The sequence below is a fragment of the Anoplopoma fimbria genome, chromosome 11, assembly GCF_027596085.1.
Source record: "Anoplopoma fimbria isolate UVic2021 breed Golden Eagle Sablefish chromosome 11, Afim_UVic_2022, whole genome shotgun sequence".
NCBI lineage: Eukaryota > Metazoa > Chordata > Actinopteri > Perciformes > Anoplopomatidae > Anoplopoma > Anoplopoma fimbria.
The window spans coordinates 22,482,794-22,495,580 of NC_072459.1; the positions used below are offsets into that span (position 1 = coordinate 22,482,794).

At 42.8% G+C, this 12,787-nt stretch overlaps 2 protein-coding genes across 2 annotated transcripts; both read right to left on the reverse strand.

Moving 5' to 3' along the window:
- Window positions 1–477: 477 nt before the first annotated feature.
- mfsd6l (major facilitator superfamily domain containing 6-like) lies at window positions 478–5,035 on the reverse strand. The gene is made up of 2 exons (XM_054607826.1): window positions 4,875–5,035; window positions 478–4,015 (listed from the first exon to the last, which is right to left on the reverse strand). Exon 2 carries the CDS (start codon window positions 3,963–3,965, stop codon window positions 2,160–2,162), a length of 1,806 nt encoding a protein of 601 aa, XP_054463801.1. The 5' UTR covers window positions 3,966–4,015; window positions 4,875–5,035; the 3' UTR covers window positions 478–2,159.
- A 1,052-nt stretch (window positions 5,036–6,087) lies between these two features.
- On the reverse strand, window positions 6,088–12,580 carry pik3r6b (phosphoinositide-3-kinase, regulatory subunit 6b). The gene is given in 17 exon segments (XM_054608268.1): window positions 6,088–6,220; window positions 6,313–6,413; window positions 6,549–6,601; window positions 6,685–6,775; window positions 6,859–6,932; window positions 7,035–7,131; window positions 7,712–7,822; window positions 8,036–8,155; window positions 8,240–8,336; window positions 8,478–8,844; window positions 8,942–9,034; window positions 9,110–9,275; window positions 10,008–10,191; window positions 10,301–10,370; window positions 11,634–11,769; window positions 11,940–12,109; window positions 12,469–12,580. Coding segments are annotated over 17 exon segments (2,175 nt in total).
- Between the last annotated feature and the right edge of the window lie 207 nt (window positions 12,581–12,787).

Consider the following 12,787-nt stretch of genomic DNA (forward strand, 5'->3'; position numbering starts at 1 on the left):
TTCAGACACTGCGTAAAAAAAAAAGAGAAAATAAATATTTGTGCAGCCTGAAAATGTATATTAAAAGGGATCGCACTGCTGTAAGGTGTGAGAGGATCTAACGGGAGCAGAGCTGCTGAACACAGAGGTGGATGTGAGCTTGGAGGAGCTGAGGAGGCTGGTGTCCGCTGCAGGGGGCCACCTGCTGGCAGTATATAAGTATTATAAGCACAATGTACTTAAAGAAATCATAGTGCAGTAACATGATCCCTGTCAGTGTTTTACTAATATATATATGAGGATTCATATTACTTCTGTGTTAATGTGCATGTTCCACTTTTGTAGATGTTTTTACTTCTTTTTTTGCATTTACAGCAATGCATAATATTCTATAAGATCATTATATGTTTGTTGTGTTGCTGTGTCTCAAAAGAAAAACAGCTCTGTTTTCAGCTTTTGTGACGATGCATTCTCCAGCTGATCCAAGAGGCTTTTTAAATAGTTTATTTTCACTTAAGAATGAGGATCATTTTGTCAACACATAAAAGGTACACTTCATTCTTAAATTTATCAGAAAAAAAGAAAAAAGTACAGACTACGTGATTTTCACTGGGGAGAGTATGTAAAACTGTAAGCTGTCAGACAGATGCAGTGGAGTGAAAACATGTAATATTGGCCTCTGAGCTAGTGGAATATAAATGGAAAGTCATATCAAATGGGAATACTCAAGTGAACTACAATTATGTGTAATTTGTACTGAATTACAGTATAGGACACATTCCACCATTGCATTTGAAGCCATTAAGAGAAGCTGACTAAGTATGTGTCCTGAGTAAGTAAAAGTTATGGAATCAAATCAGGGACCTGAGAGGATTTAAATAACAGACATCTGCCATCATAACGGTCTGCTGCTCTCCACAGGAGAATCGAGCTGTCCTTCACCATGAAGTTTTCCTCTCGCCTGATTGAGTTCTGCTGATTAACGACATACTGGGGATGACTTGATTTCATGCTCGCCGGGCCCTTGAGGGGCCCCGGCAGATGTTCGGGGATATCCAAACGTCTGCATGCAAGAGCCATAGGTAGCAGTGTGCCACACAATCACTCGCTCCTCGTTCGGAATGCAAAACACAAGAGGAATATTAAAAGACAAACAGAGTCAATACTGTCACCAAATCTGTAGAGCAAATGAGCCTGAAGGTATTTCTCTGGAATCACATGATTCAGATGGACATTTATTTTGGCTGCTGATTGCACTTCACATGAAAAGGAAGTCTCTTTATTTATTGCATATACTGGAGAGGAACTAATGCTGGAGTCACAGATGCTTCTGCTTTGCAAAGGGGCAGATTATTTTTGCATAAAAACAGTTTTACTCTCACAGTACTCAGGTGTGTAACAGGTTAAAGGCTTCCAAATACAACATAGACATATACAGAAACGTTGTGGAGAAAAGAAAATTACACATTTAATTCACATTTAGCTTTCTAACTTTAGTCAACGCGTCAGAGAGTAGGTATGTTCAGAAAAACTCACTTTATAATACAGATTAGACGAATGATATTCTGAGTCAGATTAAGCAAACATGGCCGATCACAGCTGCTTGACACCAGACTCTTACAACCGAGCTTGACATGTGCTGACCTCCCTGCAGTTAAATAACACCAACCCTTGTTTAAACGTTTCATCAATTCACACAGAGTCCAGAATAAGGCACAAGCACGATGGCTGACGGCGGTGACTGTAGCTGTAGATAAACAGACTGTCGAGGTGTGGTGACACGGGAGGCCATCCTAGTCCAGCCTCACCTTGTGCACACTTCTGGTGTTTACACTTAGAAAAAGAGGCTTCATTGTTTCTGTTGACAGGGTGCCTGAGCTCTCCAGTCCTTTTTCTGCCCGCCCTTAATCCTGCTTCCTGGTTTGCTTTGCAAAAGAATGATTGCTTATGCTTATGCTAATGTTCATTTGGGAAGGCTCAGGTAAGGATGAAGTCCATCAGTACAGCTGGCTCTGCAGACTGATGAAATGGGATGACACAATATCTTCTTCTTATGAATCAGTGATGAGAGTCAAATATATGATAAATATATTATTTCCACACTGATAGAAATTATTCTATGTAAATGCCTTCTATGTGCTCTCTAAGGGCCTATTTTGTGTCATATCACACCGCAGAGGTTAGCGGTTTATCCTCCGTCCATAGTTGTTGTTGTTGCTTCTGTCATCGTCCATCGCTTTCTCCAGCCAGTCTCTCTCCTGTTCAGACCCAGAGTCGCTGGCTTCGCTCGCGTCCGCCGCCAAAAGCCGAGAGTAGTTTATCCTGCGCTGGCGCGGGGCTTTCCACTGGAGCAGGGGCAGGCACGCGCACCACGCCATCACGCACACCGCCGCTCCTCTGAACAGCCACGTGAGCCCGAACCTCTGGACCACGAAGCCCCCAGCGAAGCTCCCCAGCCCGCTCCCCAGCTGTAGAGAGAGGGCTCCGTAGAGCCTCCTCACGCTCCTCTCGGCCCCCGGCGTGGCCACGTCCTCACACTGGAGCCCCACGGCCCACCAGAGGGCCCCGCTGCTGAAACAGCTCAGCACCTGAGCGGGCGCCGCGGCCCACGGGCCCCAGAGGAAGGAGAAGTAGATGCACTGCAACCCGAGACACGCGGCCCCGGCGGCGAGCACCCGTCCCGGGCTGAGGAGCTTGGACACTCGGCCGGCCAGCAGCGGGAAGGCGGCCTGCGAGAGCAAGGCGAGGGCCAGAGAGAGCCCCATGTGCAGCTCGCTGCTCCCGTGGTCCTGCATCTGCCACAGGAGGAAGTTGTCCACGGCGGAGCCCGCCACCCCGACCAGCAGGCAGGTGACTGCGCAGAGCTGAGCCCGAGGGGAGCCGTGCACCAGCCGGGCGGCTTTTAGGAGCCCGTTGGCCTTGTCTCGCTTCTTGTTCGGGAGAAGAGGGAGGTGGGCGGCCACGGGGAGGCACGCAGCTGCCAGGGCGGCGTAGCAGTAGAAATGAACCCCGCCCCTGGGTATCCCGCCGGCGGTGAGGCAGCTCAGCTGGCTGACCAGCAAGCCCGCTCCACCAACCCCGCACGCGGCCCCGAGCACACCCCACACCCCGGTGCTGCCGTAGCGGTCCGAGGCATCGGCGGAGTCCAGATACTCGTAGAGGCCGTCGTCCGCGGTCCACTCCAGAGGGGCCGCCGCGATCTCCCACACCGACACGATGATGAGCAGCAGGAAGAAGAGTTGATGCTGGGTGTCCATCACCTTCAGGCTGCCCAGGAAATCGAAACTCCTCTCATTTTCCTCTGTCCTCTTTTCTCCCAGCTGCTCCTCTGAAATGACCTTTGACCTCTTGCTCCTCACTGGAGCTGCCGCAGAGGTGTTGGTCATTAAGGAGCTGTGGACCCTTGGTTCTCCAGCACTGTCGTTGACCACCGCCGAAGTAGTCTTTGTTGCCAGCTGAGGATGGGATATATCGTGATGATTGAGTGTGGTTGTAACATTGGAAAGCGTATTTGCAGTTGTAGTGACCACAGACTGGGAGACAGGAGCTAAGTTGATTGTGGTGTGGGGTCTAGCTGACGGTGCGGAGGGTGAAACGCTGCTCCAGAGCAGGTCACCGCCCAGACTTTGGGGCGGACCGCTACTCAGCTCGGACACGTTACAGCCGCCGGCCCGCGCGCCCACATCGGTCGTCGGGACGAGCAGCAGGACCAGGGCCGCCGCCGCAGAGCACACGAGAGAGCCGTGCATCACCACGCGCCTCTTGTCGTAGTGTTTGGAGAGCAGGCTCGCCACGGGGGTCCACGCCAGCGATAGGAGGTGCCTTGTGCCCACGACCATGCCCGTCATCGCGGGGGTCAGACCCAGCTGTCGGAAGTACAGGGTGAGGAAGGGGAGCAGGCAGGCTCTCGCGCAGGAGAACAGGAAGTTGAAGGCGCCGGCCAGCGCGAGGGCTCGCCTGATGTCGATCTGCTTGGTCCTCTTCATGGTGGGAAGTTCACGGTCTCTCTTCACAGGGAGCACCAGGTGGGTTTAAACTGGGAGACAGAGAGACGGGAATACTACGGTTAACACAGCACAACAGGCACATTAGAGTAATCAATACTTGTCCTTAAATTAAACTTATTTATCATCAATAATAAAAGGTTCTTACAAGGGCTACAACTTTTTTTTTTAAATCATCAATAAACTTGCTGATTATTTTTCATTTAGTCGATCAGTCTATGAAATGTTGGAAAAAGTGGTCCCCCCAACTTCCCGGATGCCAAGGTGATGCATTCAAATGTTAAAAACAAAAATATTTAATTCACAACTCTGATGAAAAAGATAAGCAGCAAAAGACACTAGAAACTGAGAATGTTTGGCACTTTTTCGCTATTTTTGCTTGAAAAAGAACTTTCTACACTTAGAAAGTAAAAAAAAAAATAAAAAAAAATGCAAGAGCCAGATGAACAGAGCCAAATAATAACAGAAAAAACTAGTCCCAAAGCCCACACCATAGTCCTCCTTGTTCAGACTATTTTTAAACACATAATGAATTAATTAGATTTTGTGTATCAAATAACTTGTAGGCCATTTATGTAGCTATACATAAAATACATGAGCCTAATATATATGGACAGTATATACATAAGAGTTGTTATGGTGGTAAAAAAAAACTACATTAATAAATGCATCTTTGTCAAATATGTATAATATTCAGTGTTTTGTGTGACTCAAACTGCCACCTATCATAGCTTTTTCTTAAAATGAGTATTGCCATCAGATAAAACAAGGAACAAGGCGGATCTGTTAACACCTGAGGCGACATGGGACTTATCCCTGCAGGTGTGAGGATGTCCACGTCACCTCAGGTGTGTAAGATAAGGAAAATAAAATGAACTGTTAAACATTTACCTTTCTGACTTCTGTTAACGTTTTCTACGGGTCATCTTACACCTTGAACTCCTGCGTTAAGTCCACGATTTGGTCTTCTTCTTTTTTTTGCTCTGAGCAGCAGACACCTGTTACCGTCTGGACGGTGAACGCACTCAACTGTGTGTAAGTTTACACCTGGAGAGCCGGTCCCGTGACTACAGCGCCCCCTGGCGGTACGGATGCCTCTGTGCACCGCAGAGAGAGAGAGAGAGAGAGAAAACACTATCCAAGAACAAATAATAAAGTTCAACTGCTGGGCCCTGATCTGAAATGTTTTTCATTCAATAGCAGATACATGTAACGTGCTGCTTTTCCAGGTGTGAGAGAAAAGAGCATGTCAATGTCAACGTCACCTGTGAGAATAAAAGCTTTTATTTTCACACAGGACACACATTTAGTGAGAATAAAAGCCACTTTTATTTTCACACAGGACACACATTTAGTTGATGAAAAGTTTATTTACCACGTTTTCAAATTCATCACTCATCATGAACTCACGTCCCCTGGTTTTCATCCTTACATGTGTTTCCCCATTTCAGATAGAGAACTTGTAACAGTAAATGTGTGATGTTAATGAACTCCGCAAATTCATTTCCCTATGAGCAGCATTACAAAAACACTTTATATTAAAGCTTCAAAACACACAATGCAACACATACATGACTTCCAATGATTTAAACAGTGGTGAATTAAGTATTGATATATATTACTAGAGTAAAAAGTACAGAAGTGTAGCAGCAAAATGTTCTTAAAGTATCAAAGGGCCCCATTCAGTGTTTCATATAATGATTATTATTTTAAAAAATTGATAACACAGAGGCATTTAAGTGTTGTCAAGATGATCATTTGAACAACTGTATATACTGTTGAGTAGTTTAGTTTAGTGTACCGTGTTTTAAAAAACGTATCATATGTTTTGGCCGGCTCAGCCGGTGCCATGTTGAGAGCCGTGTGGAGGCAACAGATATGCTCTGAATTTTGTATTGAGCACCTTTAAGGTTGTGTTTTGGTCTTGTTTTGTAACTAGTTACTATGATAAAAAGGCATTTCATTAAATAGAATACAAGAGCAATTTTAAGAAGTATACAAACATTAGATAAACCATCACTTTGTTACAGACACTTTGGTTGATCGAGCATTATTTACAGCAGTGAGCATTGTGGGCACACCTGAAGTAGACAGCTCTTGTCCCTCAGGGGGTCACACCAGTGAAGGTGTTGATTGGCAGGTACAGTACTTTGTCTAGATACTTGCTAAACAGCAGCTCTTGCTCGGACCTGGACCCGATGCTGCATCGTGGGTCCAAGCAGGGGGAAATTTCTACCCTGTAGAGGAATGACATTACATTGTATCACTTTCAATTTGCTTAATATGCACAGATAATGTAAAAAAGAAGTGCTGCGGTGTTGTAAATGACCTTTGAACGTCAGTGTATGTGCTGCGGGAGTCCTTGTCCAGACACACGGTGAGTGTTCGATGCTGCAGAGCACTGATGCTAATGTTCTGGGTTTGGATCGTCTATAATCAGAAAGAAAAGGTTTAGAAAGGTTTTCTGACAATAATACTATGTATTACTTCAAATAAAAGCTGTAATAATGAATAAAAAAAACTGAATTTGACTAGAGTCCTAAGGAAAAATGAACAACTTCTCACTGTGTTGTTTCCTGGGTTCACACTGTGAAACTTGACAGAAAGGTGATCCTCGCCTACACAAAGTGACAAAGATTATTCATTGAATTACTTGCATTGAAATAAATGTGTCGGCTAAATATAAAAGTGAAAGGTTAACCTGATGTTACAGCTGCTGGCTGTGATGTAATCACCACGCCACACGTCATGGGCGCTTGTGCTTTTCTGACTTCTCGTTTGCTTAAAGAGATCTGTTGAGGATATGATATCCAGCTGTTAATGCAAATACTAAATAGAAAGTATTCATAGTGGCTAATGATAATTAGGAATGTACCTCTCTGTAACTGACTGAGATGACTGACCCAAAGACTTCCACTGTCGGCTTCTTTCGGCGTAGACTGGGCTCCTCTGTCAAAGACAACATCCCACTTTAAGCAACAATAAATGTTTGAACAGTTATGATGGTATCTATACACACATACACACACAGAAAGAGATTCAGAAACATACTTGAGGACTTTTCTTTAAGGTGTCTGAACTCCGGGATGTCGACCTCCAGGTGGGACACAAACACCTTCTCCACCACATCACGGTCGGAGTAGGTCATCTAAAGACATACTGTAGTTAGTCAAACCAGGAAGTGCATGACCAGCATCAATGAAACATTGACACAATAAACAGCAACTACCAGAATCTGCACTACATGTCCAATATTGGAAAAGCTATTACAATTATTGTCCTCAAGCTACATCAATCATTATTATTTATTATTAATTTGTTTGGCCACTAGAGGGCACCTGAAAAAAAGATTAAAGAAAGACATTTCCATTTGTGTATCACCTTTTAAAGATGTGTATAGTCTTTTGTCATGTATCAAAAGAAACATTCAGTTGTCATGTTTCTATTCACCTGACAAATGCAAGTTTAATATTCACTCTCCTTTTAGCTCTGATTTTGGGCTCCACCAAGGAAAAACATTTGTGTCTGTAGCAGCTAGTCGCTAACTTATTCTGTCTGGCATTTGATGCTGGCCCGTGAATGTTTTGAATTGTTCAGAGCTTTTTATGTCTTTGATAATGTGGCTTTTTCGCTGCTTCTGTTGACATTTGAAAACCCAATCTTACTCTGTGTCCTTTTACTGCAAGTGATTTTTAATCTATAGCCAACATGTGACAGCTGCACTGTACCTTAACTGAATACAGCGGCAGGTTAACTGGCTGCGTCCCACAGCGGAGGTAGTAACACAGGGAGTCCAGTAGGAAGACGTTTGGCTCCAGTGGCTCTCTGGGGTTAAACTGCTGCAGTAGAGAGACATCACAGAAGGAAGAAGGTATCAGATGAACTCCCATAAACTCGGTCTGCCTATTTGGGTTTACTGCTAATGTGAGCAAGGAAAAAGCTACGCCAAGATGTTGAAGATGCTAAATATTATACCTGCATGTTAGCATTTAGCTAAGCGCATCACTGTGCCTAAACAGACTTGTTAGCATGGCTGTAGACTGTATGGTTACCTTTCCTCCCAGTTTAGAGATCGCTGCTCCCAGACTGTTGATGTTGCTGTGGTACCATGTATCAACTTTTCCCAGTAAGGAGGCGAGAGACAATCTCCCTTCATTCTCACATTGGCTATTCTATGAGGAAAAACAAGTGTCATAAAGTCTTCTATATTTAAATCAGTCGGCCAGCAACGCTTTGAGTGACTCAGTGGGACTCACAGGGGAACTGACGGAGGGCGCCACATCAGTGACGGGGATGTAGTACAAACGCAGGTTCAGTGTCTTGGTCAAAATAAGATTCTTTGACTCTCTCTCTCTGTCGGGAAATACGTGGAAAACATTCATGGAAAGCTTAGGTCACTCATTCACAAATGTGCACACACGATGCAAATGCAGAAAAGGTTAGAGGAGCATACACCATTTGGATGAGGGTATTCATAACAAACCAGCCACTCACCGAATGGAGTGATAAGCCCTGGTAAGTCTTCCGAGCACACGGTCGTCCCCTAGTACCACCACCCGCGCTGTGTGACGCCTGCTGTCTTCATTGAAAAGAAGAGAGCCTCCAGGAAACATTTCCTGTCTTTTGCTCATTAGGCTCAGTTTGCGTGCCGTCTTCATGGTCTTAAAGGCGTTTCTCCTTGTGAATGCTGGCACAGGATTTATGGATGCAGGCTGCGCTGTGTCATCAAAGTCACTCTCTTTAAGATCTCTCTCTATCCCACTGTCCTCGGACCGACCTGAATCCCTTTTGTGCTTTTCTTCTTCATCAAAAGTAGTTGAGGTAGACCCGCAACACATGGCGAAGTTTGCCAGTAGATCCCCTTTTTGGAAAAGATATATTTACTTTACATTTGTACTGCACCAGCTGATTCTTTTATTGACAGAAAGCAGAAACTTTTGTTTGTCTGTTTGACTCACATAGATCCTCTTCATCTCCCCACAAGAGGAAGTTGATCTCTGGATAGGGCATTGTAGTGCTGCTCGCAGAGCCGTGAGCTAGCTTGGTTCGTTCTGAGAAAACAGGGCGAAGGTTAACATTGCAACCCTGTCACGATCTTTGCTAATACCAATCTGTGCTCCAACAACAGAGCGCAGGATACACACCTTCTTTAGAGGCTGTCAGGATGTCTCTGTATATCTGTTGTAATCTGTTTAGATAGCTTGCACGACCACCTGCACCATGCTTCAAACTCTTCTCCACTGCTTGACCCACTTCCTGGAAAAACGTCTCCACCATATGTTCCTTGAGAGCCTGAAAAATACAAAAGATACATCTGATTTAAAAAAACAAAAACATGAGAATTACTGATACAGATAAATATATCATTTATTTATGTAGTTCAGTGGGAAACTTTCCCCCGTGCAAGCATTTATCAGCCAAAACCTACAGCCACACTAGCTGTGAGACTGCACAGGAGTGCTTTGACATCAATGCTAAAAATAGCATGGCAAAGTGCTCACAGCAACAATGCCAACATGCTAATGTTCAGCAGGTAAAATGGTTGCCATGATCACTATCTTAGTTTAGCGTGATAGCATGCTTTTTGGCATTACATTAGCTTTCTGCTTATTGTCACTAAACACAAAGTGCGACTGAGGCTGAATAAGTAATTGGATAACTAAAGCCAATAGGATCCATCCTCTGGAAACCATGAATGTGGGTACAAAAGTTGATGTAAATCGATCACTGAGATTTTGAGTTATTTATCAACATAAGTGAACACTTTGACATGCTGGTGGTGTAAGATGAAGTGTAAAGTAAGGGGATCACCATCGTTTTTAGGGTTCATCCTCTGGAGACCATTAATGTATGTACAAATTTAATGGCAGTTTGACCAATGGATGTTGAGATATTTCAGTCTGGACCAAAGTGGTGAGCTGAACAATAAACTGACCAGCATTACCATCCCTACAGTGACACTTCTAGCATGGCTTGTTAATATCCTTCTTACTTTGACATAAATATCTTCATAAACTTGCTTACCTCCAGAGCCTGAGCCAGTCTGGAGCTTTGGCAGGTCGTCCCCAGTCCCGTTTGCAGCACATGTAGCATCACACTTTTCTCCATGGTTGACGTGTTCCTGAGAAAGCTGGACGCCTCCAAGTGTGTTCTCACTGCCGCTTCCAGTGGAGCAGAAAAAACAGCTGGGTCAGCAAGCACAAACACCCTGGAGGAAATCCGCAAACAGGGAAAGAACAGTTGTGATGAAAAAACATTTATTCAGTGTTAAACTCAAACCATTTCTATACAAGTTAATTGTCATTCAAACTACTCACTTTTCCTGCAAGAAGAAATGCTCATTTTTCAAGTTTTGCTCTGCAGTGACTCTCCTGTGGTATAAGGAGCCTGTTGAGAGAAGGATTGGTCTGTCAAGAGTTTGTATTTTGCATTATACTTAATCAGATGTGTTAATATCTCAAGTTTAAATCTCAAACCCAGTGATTTTGACCAATATAACTAAATATGTGTTATCCTAATTTAGACACATTATTGTATTAAAATGTGTTAATTATTTTCCTAAGGATTTGAATTAATTGAATTTACAGTTTATTTTACCAATACTTTTAATGAACATTATATATTTCATCAATACATTTTTAAATAATCGATAAAATCTGCCTTATATTTGATAAATCTATCCAACTCTACTGCAGAATGTACTCGAGATTTGCTTGCATCAATTAATTCTGCAGCATTGCTATATATCTCCAATATCAGAAAACTGTGGCAAGGATTTTCTTCTTATAGCCTCCATATGCTAAAAAAGATTTTAGTCATTATTTACGATGGTTAAATAAGACAAAACCACATCCAACTTTAAAATGTTACATTCATCTGTAGCTACATACCCATGTACTACCTAAAGTAACATCAATACCAACTGATAGCGTTTAACTTGTGTAACGTTAGCTGCTAGTTAATCTCCACAACATGCTAGCACAAGTAAAGTAACTTAAGATGGCGTTGAATAAAACAAGTTAGCTAAACATTGCTGAAGGTTACTCTTACAAAACCTGAGAGATAAAATCAGCTTTATTACTTGTGATATTAGACACATATCGTACATTTCACGTTTTAAACACAATATTACGCGTGACATGAACATCAATAAGCAGACAGCTTTGCAATGGTCAATGATAAGCTAACAATAATGCTAGCTTACTTAAGCTCTTATCTAATGAACTACGGAAGCAAACCTTTTGTAAAGATGTAGCTAACTTAAACTGTAATGTTGATATTATGAACAAATGTCATATGATAGTGCAACTTTTTAATAATGACCTATGAATTGATTGAATACCATATCATGGGACAGACCCGTTGATCCATGAACCCTCAAGCAGTAAGTTAATATATTGAACAGATTTTCAGGAATCTTCCATTAGGCGCGTAAGTAAAGATGTTGAAGTAGCGATGTCATTGGTCAGTGATTTAACTGATGTGTTGTCCAATGGTTTAGAGCAAGTAACGCATCATTCATAGACAGAATATGTGTCTGCTTGGTAGTAACCTTCTTATAAACAGTCTATGGTAATAACACAACATTTTTGCCAACTATCAACACATTTGTATGAAGCCTTTGTAAATGTGTGCCTAGATGCATGATACCTGGTGTGGTCATTTCCATCTTGATGCTCCTCAGAGTACACAGGGCCACAGCAGAGTAAGGAGACGGTAATAACAGCAGTTTCATCAAGCACTCATACACTGTCTGGTAAACGCTGGTAGGAATCATGGCACCAGACTGGAAAGGTAAGTACAGAAATATCAAAACATTAAGACAGAAATGGTCTACTGTTATACTCGTTTTGTCTCAATCTGCATTTGTTTCCAACTGTAATAAGATCTCCACTGTTCAAGAGTTTCTATAAACACTAAATTGCTGCCAATTAGAGTCACACAGGCGTGTCTTACCTGCATAACCACATAGTAGAGAGTGTGCAGCACTGGAATGGTATGCGTGTAGGATCGTGTTTTATTAAACTGTATCTGCTTGTACAGTTCTTTGACCAGAACTCTGATCAGTGAAACGCTGCAGGATGGATTGGCCTCTAGCTTCTTCTGAAGGCTCCATCGAATCAGTCCTGCAGAGCAGACAGACAGTAGTTTTCTTTATATTGTAGGATATGTAGTGGATATGTAGTTTGCTGGTACTACTTTAGCTTCTAGGGGAGTGTAGTCCAGTGTTGATAATTTCCCTTTTTTTCACTATGGTTAGCTTAGCTTAGAAACCGCTAGCCAGACTCTGTCCGAAGGTGACAAAAAAAAAAATCAGGTTAGCTGTTCCCCCTTGTTTCCTGTCTTTATGCTAAGCTAAGCTAATTGGCTGGTGAACATACCTTTATATTTACTGTAAAGACATAGGATCATCTAAATAATTATGTTTTTTTAAAGGTCATCCATATTATTGACTGAATTGAAACATATTTTGCTTTTAAGATACCTTTCTCCTGAGCACTTTGGCTGCTCAGTTCTTTTAGAAGAGCCTGGACGGTGTTGTACATGCTGGACTCCACAGTGGAGAGAGCCACACTAGCTAAAAAAATCAAGATCATACATGTTATTGTTTAATTACCACATTTGACGACTCCAAATTTTAACCAGCTAAACCAGTTTGGCACCCAGTAATTTCGATGGAAAGAAAACACTTACTGGTAGGATCAACCATCTTCCTGCTCTTCAGATATTCCGGATAGGATTGATTTCAACAAGAGGAAACCCGCAAAATTTAAAGAAAATCTGTCGTGTTCACTGTCAACAGA

Bases quoted from the DNA above. Each gene is read 5' to 3' on its own strand.
- mfsd6l (XM_054607826.1), bottom strand. From the start codon at position 3,965: ATGAAGAGGACCAAGCAGATCGACATCAGGCGAGCCCTCGCGCTGGCC.